The 16,270-nt window shown below is 47.2% G+C and overlaps 1 protein-coding gene across 1 annotated transcript in view; it reads right to left on the reverse strand.

The window, feature by feature from the left end:
• Positions 1 to 2,744: 2,744 nt before the first annotated feature.
• SAMM50 (SAMM50 sorting and assembly machinery component) overlaps positions 2,745 to 16,270 on the reverse strand; it is a 35,059-nt gene continuing 21,533 nt past the window's right edge. Inside the window, exons 12-15 of the mRNA XM_058568172.1 lie at positions 14,423 to 14,490; positions 10,428 to 10,574; positions 9,579 to 9,720; positions 2,745 to 2,948 (exon numbers count right to left, since the gene is read on the reverse strand). Of these exons, the coding sequence (XP_058424155.1) occupies positions 2,903 to 2,948; positions 9,579 to 9,720; positions 10,428 to 10,574; positions 14,423 to 14,490 (403 nt within the window). The 3' untranslated portion in view covers positions 2,745 to 2,902. The remainder of the gene's footprint in view (positions 2,949 to 9,578; positions 9,721 to 10,427; positions 10,575 to 14,422; positions 14,491 to 16,270) is intronic.

Below are 16,270 nucleotides of genomic sequence, written 5' to 3' on the forward strand. Positions count from 1 at the left end.
CACCTCCCAGCTCCAGCCCTCCGTAGCGGGTAGGAATGAAGACTTCTGTTGTCAGATCCCACTGTTTAAGAGAAGCTAGAAATTTGAATTTTGAGTACAGCTGCCTGATTTTAAACATTTCATTTCATTTAAGATGCAATTCTCCAGTTTGTGTTCTCTAGACTAAGGAAACCTCTCCTCTTGGGTGATCTTTAAACATGGTGCATTTGAGCACATCTGATTGTCCTAAAGATAAGCTTATCTGATCTTTACCAAAAAAAGGCAAATTCATGAATTAAAGAGAACTCTTAGCCTAAGGGGCTGCAGGGTGTGGGGAGGATGTCAGAGTGAAGGGCCCTCTCGGAGGTCAGGCTGAGGGGAGATGTGACCTGATGAGGCTGGTGGCATATCTTTATCAGTGTGGCCTACTTGACTGTCCTTTGTGCCAGTAACTGTAGCCTTTGGCAGAACAGCCTGTCCCCGGCTGGACCATAAGACTTGCAGACAGCAGCCGGGTACACACGTGGCTCATGGCGCTGCTTGGTGAGTAAAAGGTCATACAGTGTGTGTACACAGACCACCACAAGTTCATGATCACGGAGGACGCGCTCCGTCACGGTGGGCTTTTCTTCCATAAGCATCGTGAAAATCAGGTCCACTGACGTCGGCTCCCTGCTACAGGCGGAAGAGGACTTGAGCCGGCAGGTTTCCAGCAGGGCAAAAGAAGCTGGCTTCGTGGCCCATTCATTCATTGCAAAAGGTTAATTACACAAATACCAAGCTCTGTTCCAGTCCCGAACGCTCAGGTATTCAGAGAAAAATGGGAGTAGAATTAAGATGCAAAGACTCATTGAGGCAGGGCGGTGCTTTGTGGAGGAATTTGTTGTGCTTTTCATGTCTCCTTTCTATCACATCTGACACCCTAAATAGCAGCTATGAAAAATTGCTTCCCACAATGAACTCGCTGGTTTCTCGTCTTTCGTGGAAAGCACGTTGTGAAGTGCTTCTGGCTTTGTGCTCCAGGCTGCCCACTGAACACCAGCTGAGAATGAGCAGGTTTCTCATTTCACTCGGTGCCTCCGCTGTTTTCACTTCACCTCGCGAAGGAGCAGGCTGTGGAGCGTGTTGCGAATGGAACACATCTCGTCCACACTGTGGACAGCTGGACCAGGGGCTGTAATTAAGGAGCTCACACAGAGACCCGGGTGACCCGGCCTTGCTGGATTAAACACAGACCTTTTCAAAAACGACTCCTTTGGTTTCTCCATTGACGTAGCAGATGAATTCTCAAAGGTCGTGGTGTCTGCGAGTTTGTATTATTTGGATTTTACTGTTTTTAATTTACATTCTGAACATGACACTGCTATAATGTGGGTTTCTTATTTTGCCAAAGGCATAAATGTGAAACTGTAAACAGTAAGACAATTCAGGGGAAAAAAGTATATTTCCCCATGTTCCCAACTATTCAGAAAGGTCAAACTGTTTCTTACATACTCTCTGTAAAATCCCAGTGGTTCATGCAGGCAGTGAGGGGGAGACAGTTCTTGGGGGGCCTGAGAGCTCGGCCCTCGGACGACATGGGTCCTTGGACTCCAGCTGCTCCTGGAACCCCAAGCTCACTTGGTAAAGGCACAGACAACAGGTTGGGGGCGGACTGAGAGTGATGGGGACCCAGCCCCAGCTGGGAGAGGGAAAAAATCCAGTGGTAACGCACTCTAGCTAAGGCCTATGGGGCGTCATCTGCAACCCTGCACGTTTTTATATGGCACCATTTTATGAAGAATTCAAAGGAAGTTTAACTTTTTAAAAAATTTTGCCACATGTGACTAATTAAGTATATATCCTGAAAATATTACTTTGAGAGATACTAGGTGTGTCAGGCAGAATAACGGCCCCCCAGAGATGTTCTAATTCCTGGAAGCTGTGAAAATGTTATGTAACACGGCAAGGGGAATTAAGGTTGCAGATAGAATTGAGGTTGCCGATCAGCTGATCTTAAAATGAGGAGATTAGCCAGGATTGTCCAGGGGGCCCAGTGTAATCACCAGGGCCCATAAAAGACAGCAGAGAGACAGAGTCGAGGGAGAAGGGAAGAGCTGCGCTGCTGGCTTTGAAAACACAGGGCGGAGCCATCAGCCAAGGAACGTGGGCGCCTCTGGACGCTGAAAGGCAAGGAAACAGATTCTCCCCGAGAGCCTCCAGAAGGAGCCAGCCCTGCTGACACCCTGATTTCAGCCCAGGGAGACCCATTTTGGACTTCTGCCCTCCAGCCTGCAAGACGGTTGTTCTGTGCTGTTTTAAGCCACTAGGTTTGCCGTAATTTGCTGGAGCAGCGACCAGAAACTAGCCACCGGTCTTGTTAACACTGCTATTACCCTCTAGAGAACACACTGCCCCTCTTTGCCTCAGTGTCCCTAACGACACACGCATTTAAGTGACGAACACCTGGTGCCGTGGCTGCAGCACCGGCCCGCATGGTCTCCCTCAGCGCATCCAGCCAGAGTGCACACGCCCTCCATCAGCGGGCCAGGGCGTCCTCTGGGGCTCTGCTGAATGTTCCGGTACATGGGAACCAAACACTGAGACTCAAGAGTCTGGGATGAACAGGAGTCTGGAGACGGTCTGACAGGACCTTCCATCTGGGCAGGGACACGTGACAGAACGCAGGGCGACTTCACCTGCCTCATCCCCTGTGTGGTCCTCAGGAAAAGCCAGCGTGGGGCACTCAGCTGGGGAAAGCAAATCATATCCAGGCTGCATCTGAGTGTTTGTCTTGAACATTTATTAGCACGGCTGCACAAGGACTGCAGTCAATGAGTCACCTGAACGTGCTCACTGCAGAGAAAGTGTGTGGCACCGAGTGACCACTGCGGCCCAAGGGTCAGAGATTCCCCTGGAGGGTCTGCAGGATGCTGTGTGCCGGCTACAGGAACCTTATCCCAGCTCCAAACTGGACGCCATCACATATCCTAAAAGAAGGAAAGAAAAAGGGCAGGAAATCAACCCTGTGGTCTCTCTGCTTGCCCCGCCACTTGCACAATTCCATAAACAGGCAGCCCTGCCTCCAGCAGACCCCGTCCTGGACTCGCCCTCTCCTGAGGGGCCGGCCAGTCACAGCCCGGTGCTCCCGGAGGGCCCCGGGCTCCTCCTGTCCTGGTCTAAGCAGCCTTGGGAGAACGGAAAAAGGGAACGAAATGCAGACACAAATCCCCCTTGGGTGCTCCCTCCTCACCTCCTTCCCGTTCCTCCAGTCCCGACCCAAGTGGCACAAAGAGAAAAGAAGGACCTGGGAGAGAGGTGCTTATGAACAGTAAAACCTCTGCGGTAAGAAACAGCTTTGCGTTTATTTCTGAGGCTACCAGGCAAGAGGAAAGTTGTGAGGCACCTTCTGTGCAGAGCTGAGTGGTGATAAGAGAGGTGTCCTGGCTGAAAGCAACAGAAGTGGCTCTGGAAGGGCACCTGGCAAAGCACAGCACACGGGGAGGCGGAGGACGGGAGGGAGGAGGCAGTGGGGAGGACGGAGAGGATGGGGAGGGCAGAGAGGACATGGAACACGGAGCAGGGAGGATGCAGAGGGCACAGGGAGGACAGAGAGGATGAGGGAAGACCAGGAAGGATGGCAGAACTTGGGGCCGGGACAGACCCTAGAAGGGTCCCAGGGGCTTATGACGACAGCAGGATCCTCAGCCCCGCAGGAGCCTACCCTGACTGCCTCATAAACCTGCTCCAGACCCAGGAAAGGAAGGACGCAACGAGCTCACGTTGGTTGCAACATCTGCTACAGGCCGACGTTCTGCAGCTTTATTCCGAATGTTGTTGATAACCTGCTAACAGCCCACTGAGCCTGTGTTCTGGTGAGCGACAAGGGTGAGCGGTGAGGAGATGACTACGGACACAGCAGGAGGAGCAGAGCAGGGCCCTGGACCCTGACAAGAGCACCCACAGGCCTCGCTGCCCCGGCTACCGCGCAGGACGCACAGTTGTGGGGCTCCCTGTTTCCACGACGGCCTGCATCATACTCTGGAACGCTCAGAATAAGAGTCACTGGGCCTTGGCCCAGCACCTGTATTTCTGAGACCCCACAGTGATGCTGCTGTGCAGCTGGGCTGCGAACCACGCGGTGCAGGGGACGGACCCCCACGCTGGCCCACTGGACGCTGTGCTCGGGGGCCAGAGCAGTGCTGTAGATGGCACAGAGAGCCTAACCCAGGACCTACACACCGGGGAGCACAAGCTTCCAGGAAAATGACACTCTGAGCCTCAAACAGCAGCTGACGTTTGTGGAACACAGCGTCTTTGCAAGTTCTGGACAATTTCTAGAAAAACTGGACAATAATAACAGCTCCTTCATCCAGAGGAAAGTTGATATTTCTACGGTCATAACACCTGTGCCCTCGCCCGATCTGAGGAATTGTGAGCTATGAAGTTTTTCTTTTTCAACCTGACTGCGAGCGAGGGAACAAAATCTCTGATCTATTCAGGAAGCCAAGCTCAACAATCATTACTGTTGCTGCCGACCTTCTGCAGGGTCATTAGCCAACGGCACCAGCAGAACTTATGTGACCAGAAGGGACAGTTGCAGTCCCTTTGTGACCCAGAGTCAACCACACCAATGTCCTTGAAAGGTGAAGATCTACAATCAAAACTGTGACTGCGTTTGTACAGCTTAGCTCTGCTTAGATCTAAACGATCTGTTTTTATATTTCACACTATCGGGTCCATAAAAGTGGCCTATGCCGGCATCCACTATTTAGAAATGTCTGAAAATTAGCTACAAGGTAACAAATAAGGCAAGGCATTGGCTGACATACTTCAGAACTGGCAGGCATTCCCACAGAGGCTCATTTACTCCAAGCAGAAACAGATTCAACAACTTGACAAGCACAGGTTTATGTTCAGAGACCAGACGAACACGTCACAGAAGCAACACCCACTGCAAACACTCAGAGCAGCGTCGCAGAGTTACATAACTCCAGGTGCACCGAGACGGCCTCACCAAAACCTCCATCTTTCTGTCGTGTGTCCACTGTGTCTGTATTCTTGTTACTTGACTCAGGAGGCACCTCAAAAAGAGTCCTACGTGTCTCCCCGTCTCCCCCTGCCCTCGTCACAGTCTCGGGGCAGGCCTGGCTGCCTGCACCCCAGTGCCACCCTGGAGGCCTCCCTGCTGGCTCTCTGCCTGCCTCCAACCCGGCACTGCCAGGTCCGCCACGGGGGTCTTATGAAGGTCACGCCAGGGGCCGGGCACCCTCCTGCTGCTCACCCCTCAGTGCCTATGCACAGTCCCCCAGCGTCAGGAGTGACACGTCTTCAACAGGCTCCCGCCCCTTCCCCCAGCAATCACTCAGGAACGCCAGGCGCAGGTCTCAGCACAGGCAACTCGGCAGTGAACAGGCAGACGAGGGCCAGAACTCCAAGTCCTTGGCATGTGCCTGAAGGGAAAAGGCCAGAGAGACTGGAAGGCAGAGATGGTGGGAGAAGGGAGTGAACGGAACTCCGGCCCTCCAGCCAGCACTCAAGGGCCTCTCCCTCCCTCACTTTTGCTCCTGCAGAATGACATATCCTGGCAACCACTGGCGTTTCATGCTCCCACACCCTGGCTCCAACTCTTCTGTAGCCTGGCGTGCTCTCCCCTACAAGTCTTCAGCTGTCCTTCACGAAGCTTCAGCTCGGCTATCACCTCCTCTAGGAGGCCCTCCATGCCCTCCCAGCCAAGATGATCCCCCTTCCTGTCTTTCTCCATTACTAACTGTGAGCTGCTCTCCCAGTGAGCCCGCCTGATTCCTCACCAGGTCTCCAGGGACGGCACTCAGTACGACACAGAGTGACAGAATGCTGTTAGATCTCAGAGACAACAGTGCCATAAATCACCTCTGGTCTAAAATTTAGCAAACATTTCAAAACTGTTTCTATTTTTGTAAAGGTCTGAATCCTAATTACAGAGTGCCTGCACTAACTATGGGGGGGAATCTATGGATCATCTGCACACATATAATTCCCCATCCTGCTAGGTGCCTAACTTTAGAAACAAAGATTAAATTCTGGCAACATCACTCAAACTTCCTGAAATTCCAATTTTGATGATAAAACTTCACAGCCACAGATGGAGTGAAGGCGAGCGCCACACTCAAGGGTACCAGGCTGACCCTACACAGGGGACACTGTACACAGTAACATTTGCCGCAAGTGCCACGATGGAAGCCCGGAGCTCCCATAGAGCCTGGGGCAGAGGAGCTTCCTCCTGTTCTGGTCTTTAAATACCAGTGCACAGCATGCTGCTTCCTTCCAGAACAAATCACATTTGAAATTAATCTCTGAAACACTTCAAATTTAACCCGGAGGGAGAGGCAAAGCTGAAAGGTGAGCCTAACAGTTCTGTGTAAAGCTTTCGTGAGAAAGGGTAAGCGAGGCAGGGCCTGAGAGCGCTCCTGATTCTCAGAGCACACTGACACCCGGTGGCCTCTAACGACACTGCAGCCACAGGGACGGCAGCACACGGGGGGGGGGGGGGGGGGGGCACCCCACCTCTCAGTCGCAAGGACTGGATTTGCCCCAAGTCATACGGCCAGGGAGTGACAGGGCAGGGGCCGGCCATGCAGCCCCACCCACAGTCGCTGCTGTCTCAACGCCAGCCGCCAGCCGAGAGGGCAGCAGTCAGTTCTCGACGGTCATTACAGTGAAACTGACAGTACAGCTACGGCTAAAAACCCACATGCACTTCTAGTTTTCCTCGCAATAAAAACAATTTATAATGTATTTACTTGTATAATTTGGACTAATATTAAACACAGTTAATATACACCGACTGATCGTCATGGAAACACCCTGTGTATTCTCTGAGACAGGCAAGTTAGCATAGAATTGAAATGTGAACCAAAAAATCGACCAAGGAGATAAGCAAGGAAGAGAGCTGATTCTTATCTTTCTACAGTGAATACCCAAGGTGCCAAAAACCCAGTGTGGGGACGAAAGGAGCCTCGCATCACCACACACGGTCTCTCAGAAGAGTGGGTGTGTGTGGCGGGTCTTGTTTGCTTGTTCTGGTGCAGGAGAAAAAGCACAGGCTGTGGCCTCAGCCAGGCTGGCACTACACCCCGCCTCCGCCACTGGCCTGACTGCTGACGCGGCCGAGCTGTCTCCTCATCTGTGGAAAGGGGGAGTGCCCTTCACTGCACAGAGCTGGGGTGAGGCGGCACAGTGAAACCAAGCGCTCGGCTTGCCGTGTCACACGAGGTAAGCACTCATTAAATCCCAGCCACCACCTGCCCTCCCCAGAACGCTGTAACTGCTCTCAGAAGAGACACGGGGTCAGTCAGACCCTCCCTACACTCAAAGCGTGGTTGCTCCACAAGCACCAGCCTCACCGGGAGCGTGTTAGAAACGCAGCGTCTGAGGCCCACCCAAGACGGAAGGAGTGTCTGCCTTACCAAGACCCTAGGGGAGTGGGAGCACAATGCAGGGTGAGGACCGCAGGCCTGGGACCACACACCCGACGGCATCCCGGTGTCCGTGCTGGAGCAGGCTCATGCTCCGCACCTCTGGTGCTCCCACAGGGATTCCATTAGCACCTGGCTGTTAGGCCAGGGAGACCCGCATTCACACCTGTGGTGGGAATCAGGCTTTGCAGAAAGCAACTTGCAAAACTAGCCTCATTTACCCAAGATCATAAAGGTTTGGGGAATCTTTGCTAAAAAGTTATCCAATGCACAAAACTTGCTCTAGGAAAAAAGTGCCCATTTATTCACATTTCACTGTCTCTGAAATCAGGACACAACATCCCATCTATGGCGTGTCTCAGACACATCAGCCAGGGGGCAGCCATACAGTGCCCATGCGCAGAGAGAGGGGAAACGCCTCCTCAAGGGACACTGTTTGTTTCCTATGTGAAAAGCTGGCCTGGCAAGTAGACCAGTAGCAACAACGTGCAAGATCACCGACATCTACTGACAACACGCTGGGGGCTCGAAGTGCTCTGTGTGCATTAAGTCACTTAGTTCTCAAACCTGCAAAGTAGTCGCTATCATTAGCGCCCACTGTCTGGACATGAAAACGGAGACCCGGAGAGGTTAAGTAACTCACTCCGGGCCACACAGCCAGAGTGGCCAAGCGGGATCCGAGCCTGGCAGCTGGGCTCCAGCGCACACACAGCCCGTGCGACTCGACCCGTTAGCTTCTGCTCCACGCAGAGAACAGGGAGGGTGTGGAGGTGAGCTGACTGTCGTCAGAGCAGCTGCTGTCTGTGAGGGCACTGGAAAGAAGGGCTCGAACATCCCAGGGGCCAGGGCAGCCCTGCAGCCTGACTCAGCCTCCAGCGAGAGGGTAAAGTGCAGACTTGACAAAACCGAGGACCGTGACGGACCTGGAGGGCAGACACTGCCTGCACCCGAGCACTGAGGCTTTGTTAAAAGCTCGCTAATGTGGCCACCACCACCCCCTGCACTGAAGTAGAAGACGGCAGGAGTAAACGGGTAGAGTGTTCCCCTAAAGCAAGACAAACTACAACTTCACGCTTGACACCCGGGCTGTGACTCCCACGGTGCCACCATTTGGTGGCCATGTAAGTGAAGACAGAAAACTGAAGAGAAAAAATGTAGCCTAGAGTACTGACTGCCTAAGCATGAAAATAGGAAGAGATGATATAGACACCACGTTACGGGCGGAATGTCTGTGTCCCCCAGATTCATACGCTGAAGCCCTAACCTCCCACATGATGGTACTTGGAGGTGGGAGTCTCTGGGAGGTGATTAGGTTAGATGAGGTAATTAGGCGACCACATCTCATTAGGTAATTAGATGAGGTTATGAAGGTGGGGTCCCCAGGGTGGGATCAGTGTCCTTGTAAGAAGAGACACCAGAGAGCTTGCAAACCAGGCAGTGGGCCCTCCCAGGAACCAAACCCGCCAGCACCCTGGACTCCCAGCCTCCAGAACTGTGAGAAATAAATGCCTGTTGTTTCAGCCGCTCAGTCTGCGGTATTTTGTTAGAGCAGCCCGAGATGATTAACACGTACTACAATGACAACACTTCTGGATTTTCTTAAATGTATACAACGCAGACCAAATAATATAAGAAATGGAATGAATTTCTATAACTCTAAATGGCCTGACACCACACTCATCCATGTAATATCTAGCAAAGCTTGCTCAGTGAGATGATGGGTGGAGAAAGGCCAAGACGGTGGGCTCCTCTGCAGCTGAGAGAAGGCTCTGGAGAGCGAGTCCTCTGCAGCCGGGAGCACAGCTTCGCCCACTCCAGCCTCAGTTCCTAGCCTGTGAAGTCACCCCTGGAGACACCTCATTCTGTTTGCAGCAAGCAGGATCAGCAACATCTGGCCAACTCCTCCGGCCAGACTCCAGGGAGCTCCCCCTACTCGGCAACAGTAAGTGCAACAGTGTGAGGTGGTGGGATGGGAAAACAGCACATTTTTTTCCTCCAAACTCGATGGAGAAACATACACATATTTTCATTCTTTTGCTAACTATTCAATTTCTCCTAAAATCTTGAATCTTAAAGGCCACTGATGAAATGATTAACCACGTCCAAAATAAAATAACATTACTAGAGAGTGCAACGTAGCTGTGGAGAACTCCCAGCACCTACCTGTCACCTGTCTGCACGCCCATGGGGACGCAGTAATTCAGCTCCAGCCGGGCGATGTTGCCAAGCCTGAGGACGATCCCGGCACCGTAAGACCAGCGGATGCACTCAGCCAGCTTACGAATGTGAGCTTTGGGGCCATCCCCTGAAAAGAGAAAAGGGGACGTGACCAACAGTGTGTGGCCCCTGTCCTTCCAAAGCTGTCCTCAGACAAGCCCTGGCACTCTTCCTTGCTATGTGGCCTCAGTAATCTTTAAAGCCAGACCTAGGTGTTCAAGGAGAATGCACTAAGTGAGATTAGGACTGAAATCAAGAGAGGGCTTGGGACCACGCTCACTCACGGCCCCAGAAGAAGCCAGGCCTCCGCAAGCCTTTGGGCCTGGCACGTTCTGCTCCCTCTGCCTGCAATGGCATCTCCCCAGCCCCTGGCCGCTGAGAAGCCCTACCCTGGGCTCGGTTTGAGGGCCTTGTCTTCAGCCCCCCAAGCTGGGTCCATCCTGTGGAGTCTCCTGTGGCCCTGAGCTCCTCGAGGAAGGGACCAACTCACACTCGGCACTGTGGCTGCGAGGACCGGCATAGAGCAGGTGCTCTAGAAACGTCTGCGGAATAAATGACCGGATCCTTCTGTGCAACACAGCATTAGGTGGTGATTTTTCATGCATGTTTCCTTCACTGAACCAACAACTTTATTCTGGGCACTGATCAGGTGTGGCAGGAATTTTTTTAAAGTAAGGTCTGGTCCCAAAATTTAAAGACTACGTAATCTAAAAAGACAGACATCCACTTGTGTGCCATGCTCTTAAACATAAAGTCAACTGTGCCACAACGGTTTCTATATAATCCAAGTTTTACCATAGTTGAGGTTGCAGAGGTTTCCTGCATTGAGAAAAAAGTGTGTTCTGAAGAGTTCTCCAAAGCCACCCTGGCCTGGCCGGAAAGGTAACGGGGTGTAAAGGTGTAGGCCGCCGGCCCAGTACGCTTCTCCACCCAGGTAGTCTCCTAATCAAGGAAGGGCACAGAAGAAAAACAAGGTCTCACAGATTTAAAATCACACAGACACCCCACAATGTATATAAGCAAGATGCATGCTGTGTACATAACACCCAGTGCTCAACTCTGTGACTAGTCCCTCTTCTGACTCCCGATGCTGTTGCCCTCATGTTAAATAATCTTTCCTTTTCTCCTCGTTTGTTTTATAATTTGCTTGAACTGAAAAAGAAAAATGCTAGTGTAATTTAGGAAAGAATGAAATCAGTAATTTATCATACCTGCAAAATGCTTGGAATAAAATAAAGTGAACTCATGGAATTCACTTTATCGACACCTGCAGATTACCAGATCACTGCCACCTGGCAAATGAAATGCATTATTTTGCAAAAATTTCAAGACCACAGTATACAGAGAAAAAATGGAGAAAATGTCTGCAGTTTCTGGAAATGGCCGTACATGCTATTAATCAGAAGGCACAGAGTCTGCTACTCACTATACAAGGAAACAGCTCAACATCTGCAAAGAAGAGGCTAGTTTTTAAAGGTTTATGACCACTTGGGTTTTTTTTCCCCCCCTTTGGACAAAGGTTATTTTGCCAAAATTCAAGGCTATCCACTGAGCTTACACATGTGCATTATTTCTAAAAATGCTCCTATCCATTCCACTTTAACTACCAAGAGCCACAACATCAAAGCCAGCAAAAAACCTCCAAACCCTGAAACGTCTATACTTAGTTGCAAAATACTACTTGTAAAGTGTCTTAGTTCCCTTTAATACAAAATGACAGGCCAGGAAAAAGAAAAATGAGCTGTCTCCAAGATTAGCCTCAAGGAACGAACTGCTTATTCATGTAAAGCCTCCAGCACCCCCTCCCTCCCTTTTAATACTGAAGCTCAAGGGGAAACAGAACAGACACATAACAGGAGGGCAACTGTGTCTGTTTTTTGTTTCCCAGCAACTGCTTGTCTCTTTTCTTAAATAACCTATTTCATTCTGATCATAAAAGTAATATGCTCATTGTAGAAAATCTGAAAAGTATAGGGAAGCAGAAAAAAGGAAAATCTCCTTTAATTTCTATCATTCAGAGATAACCAGCTAACATCCTGGTGTTCTTTCATCGAGTGAATTATAATGAACAAATAAGAAAATAAAATGGGAGTCATTTTATATTTACATCTTTCAGTCCCGCTTTTTTTTTAGTTTAATGTATTGTAAGCACTTTCCTCTAATACTTTAATTCTTTGAAAATGTGATTTTGACGCCTGAATAATCACATACACATACCATAATATAATGATCTATTCCTCATCTATTGTCATATGGGTGTCTAACTTTTTGATAGTGAACATTAACCCGTGATGAGTTTCCTTGCACACACAAATTTTTAAACCCTGTCTTGAAGTATAATATACATACAGAAAAGTACACACATCCTAAGTGTACAGCTCAGTGCATTTCCGCCCATGGGGCACACCCACATAATGAGCACACAGATCAAGAACAGACATGTGCAGCCCCTGGAAGGCCCTGTTCTCCCTTGTAATCACTACCCACCACCCACACCAAGTGCAAGCACCACCCTGTCGTCCGACAGCATAGCTCACTTAGCCTGTCTCCACACTTCACACAGACGGAATCATACAGTACACATCCTCTGGGCCTGGCATTTTTTTTTTTTTTTTTTTTTGCATGTTTCTGATGCTGTTCATGCCATCGTTCAGCCAGTGGCTGTAACTTGTTCATCTTCATTACTGTATAATATTCCACAGTGTGAAGATAACACTATGTGTGTACCCATTCTATTGTGGACGGGCATTTGGGTTTCCAGTTTCCAGTCTGGGGCTATTATTAATAGTCCTTGTAAGTATATATTTCAGGCTCTTGATACGTATCGTCAAATTGTTTTGACAAAAAGTTACAGCAGTTTACATTCTTGCCCTTAAATCTTATCAATAGCCTATCTGATAGGTAATTAGATGGATAATCATTGTGTTTTAATTTTCAGGCAAGTGGAAGACTCCTAAACTTTCATATGTCACTATATAATACTTGTTTATAATGAAAAAATAAAACTATCTATAAATTGTTACTTTTCTTAAAAAATGACACTAAAAAAGCACTCTAAAACAAATGAAAAGAAATAATCCACATTTTGTGCAAAAATTTATGCACAGGGCAGTCATTATTTATAATAATATAAAATGGAAACAACGAAGACGTTAAAAAATAGTTAAGAGAATCAGGGTAGAATATTTGATAATGAATAATATGCATCTATTTAAATGATGTTTTTGAAGTTTTTAACAGCACGTGGAGATACCTCTGATATAACATCAAGGGTTGGAGAGGGTTCCAGAAAACAGGAATTCTCACACACTGCTGGAGAGGGTAGGACAAGCTTTCTAGAGAGCAGCAGAAAGCCTCAAAAATATTCAAAATCTTTTGATCTGGCAATTCCACATCTAGAACTTTTTATCATAAAGTAAAACTTATACATGAGCACAAAGATCCAGTTAGATTATTCACTGTTACGTTGATTTTATAAAAAATAAAACAGATCAAATGTCCAAAACTTGAGATTTGGTTTAAAAAGATTATAGTATGACAATAAGATGAAATATGCAGCAATTAAGCATGACAAAGGTTTTCTCTCTCTGATTCATTACTGGTGGGAATGCAAAACTATACGGCCATCTTGGAAGACAGTCTGGCAGTTTCTTACAGAGCTAAACGTAGTCTTATCATCTGATCCAGCAACTGCACTACTTGGTATTGACCCAAATGAGCTGAAACCTTCTGTCCAAACAAAAGCCTGCACGTTAATGTTTATCAGTTGCACTCATAACGGCCAAAATTGGATGTCCTGCAACCGAGAAGTCCTTCAATAGGTAACTGGATACACAAACTGCGGTATGGTCACACATTGCAATATTACTCGGCAATAAAAAGATACGAGCTATCAAGCTATAAAAAGACAAGGAGGAACCCTAAATGCATACTGCTTAGTCAAAGAGGCCAGTCTGAAAAGGGCACACGTTGTATGATTCCACCCATATGATATTCTGGAAAAGGCAACACTATGAAGACAGTGGAAGACCAGTGGCTGTCAGGGATTAGGGGGATGAGTCAGTGGAGCGTGATGGATTTTAGGGTGGTGAAACTTCTGTATGATACCGTAATGGTGGATACATGCCATTATGCATTTGCCAAAACCCACGGAACTAGACAACACAGAGTGCATCCTAATATGAACTATGGAATTTAGTAATAACGCATCAATTTTGGCTCATCGATTCTAACAAGTAATGCAAGGTGTTAATAATAGAGGACACTATGGAGTGTACACAGCAACTCAGTAGATTCTGCTCATTTTTCTGTAAGCTTAAAACTGCTCTCAAAAATAAAGTCTATCAATTTAAAAAAATTATAGTATGTCAATAAGATGAAATAAGCAGCCATTAAAAATGATAAAGTACTTATTCTTATAAAAATTTTTTTCATATATTGTTGAGGGATGGTGGGAGAAACAGGTTAAAAAGCACTATGTAAACCAAACAACACCAGAGCATAAAGACACGTGTGCTTAAACAAGAGAACGCTCACACGCGTCATCTCTGCACAATGGATCGCAGGTCACCGTCGTGTATTTTTTGCTTGGATATATTTCCTCATTTTTCTACAATTCCCCCCAGAGATATCTTTCCATGTCTGCCGTGTGATAGATGCCATGTTAGGTGCTAACCCCATTGCACTGAAATATAAACATCTATTATTGTAGTAATTTAAACAAATACATGCTTTCAAAAATGAGATGTGACCCTGGTTTCGATTTGGTGGTGTTGTGGGGAACGACAGACCTTCACTCTGTGGCCCAACGCTGTGCATGCTGAACCCGCGCACGCTTGTCGGTCCCCCGAGGTAAAACCTGGAACAGAAGGGCAGACGTCAGAGGAAAGCCAGCGGTGAAGGTCTACACTGTACAAGGAAAGCACAGGAAGCAGACAAGTCAGGCTCACGTGTGGTACTGGATGTTTGATGACATTTTCACGTGGCAAAACATTTAAGGATTGGGAAGATGCACAGAAGTAAGGTGAATTTCATAAAAATCCAAATTTCTAATCTAAACTAAAATCTAAACATCTAAAGAAACACTTCAAACTTCTGGGGATGTAGGTGAGATACAAGGCAGAAATAAAGACACTTCTTTAGAAAAGAGGGACGGGGTGGACTGTCCGTTATAAAGCAATGATCTGCTGTCTGTAAGAATTTATTATGCAGCTCCTTTTCAAAATGGACTTTTACATGCTCACAATGCAATATTAAGTTAAAAAAAGCAGGATACAAATTGTCATAGTATGATCCCAATTTTACAAAAAGAGAAAAATAATACTAGACCAGAATAGAATTATTGTTACTTTAAATGTTTTTTGTATTTTCTACAACAATTTTCAATTAGGAAAAAAAAGTATTACAATTAAAAAAAAACGAATTTCTCTTGTGTTCCTTAATGCACTGGGTTACCGTATTCTTTTAAACTATATCTGAATAAAATGAAAAGCATCAATAAAAAATTACTTAGAAATCCCTCCACTGTCTATAAAATCTAACAGCTTATCAGAACCCGATTTTAGACCACAGCAATTACTAAATAATGAATTAAAATGACAAGAGAAGCTGTGTATAATCTTTCCAACACGGCCGCCACGGAAGCCACAACCGGCTGATGCCCCACAGCCTCCTGCCGGCCTGCGGGGCCACCTCTGAGTGCTGAGAGCATTCCACGGGCCTGTGAGAGCACAGAGGGAGCAGGCAACAGGGCATTATTTTTCTTACTTTCCTGCCAGATAAAAGCCTTTATGAATTTATTCATTTGAACTTGAGTTTAAAAGTCTATAAATGTGTTTTTACTATTTGGGATATCTAAGCAAAGCCTTTCTGAATACCTCATTAACATGAATTACAGAAACAAACAGCAAGTTCCATTTTTTTTTTAAATCACACATACTCTTTTGACAAAAAAGAATTAAATAACGATCCAGGAAGCACAGAAAGTGAAAAGGTTCTTCCCGTTCCTCGTCTACCCACCGCATCCCCGTCTGCAGAGCTGAGTGCTGACTCTCCAGACCCGGTGCTACACCTGCAAACACACACACGCACCTGGAGCTTCTGTCCCTCAGCAGAGAGCAATCAGCTAACCAGGCTTATATGTGAATTTTAACCATGGACATCCATCTCATTCTTCTTAATAACCACAGTCTCTTTAGCCCAGTTGTGTTTAAATTTAATCATTTATCTACTGGCAGTTTTAGAATTTTTGCTATGATCAACAATGCTATGATGGACATCTTTGTACATAAATCTTTGTACAATTAAAAATGCATTTCTGTAAATTAGATTCATGGAGGTGAAACTGTTATATCTCAGAGTTTAGAAATGCAAAATTTTTATGCTTCTGAACTGCCATCCTAAAAGGCTGACCTAGTTTAAGCTAACACAACTAATGCAAGGTTAAAGAAAGAGTTTCTTGTCCTCAAGAACAATTCTTAGTATTCCAAAGCAGCAAGTACAGCTTCACATCCTGCTGTATAACGTAAACTGCTATAAGCTTCCTAAAAAGCAGGCTCCAGCAACAGTCATTATGAGCCTTAAGAATGTTCATGTTCTTTTGAGATGGTAATTCCACATTTAGGAATCTCTCCTCAGAA

This window comes from Diceros bicornis, chromosome 25, assembly GCF_020826845.1.
Source record: "Diceros bicornis minor isolate mBicDic1 chromosome 25, mDicBic1.mat.cur, whole genome shotgun sequence".
Taxonomy (NCBI): domain Eukaryota; kingdom Metazoa; phylum Chordata; class Mammalia; order Perissodactyla; family Rhinocerotidae; genus Diceros; species Diceros bicornis.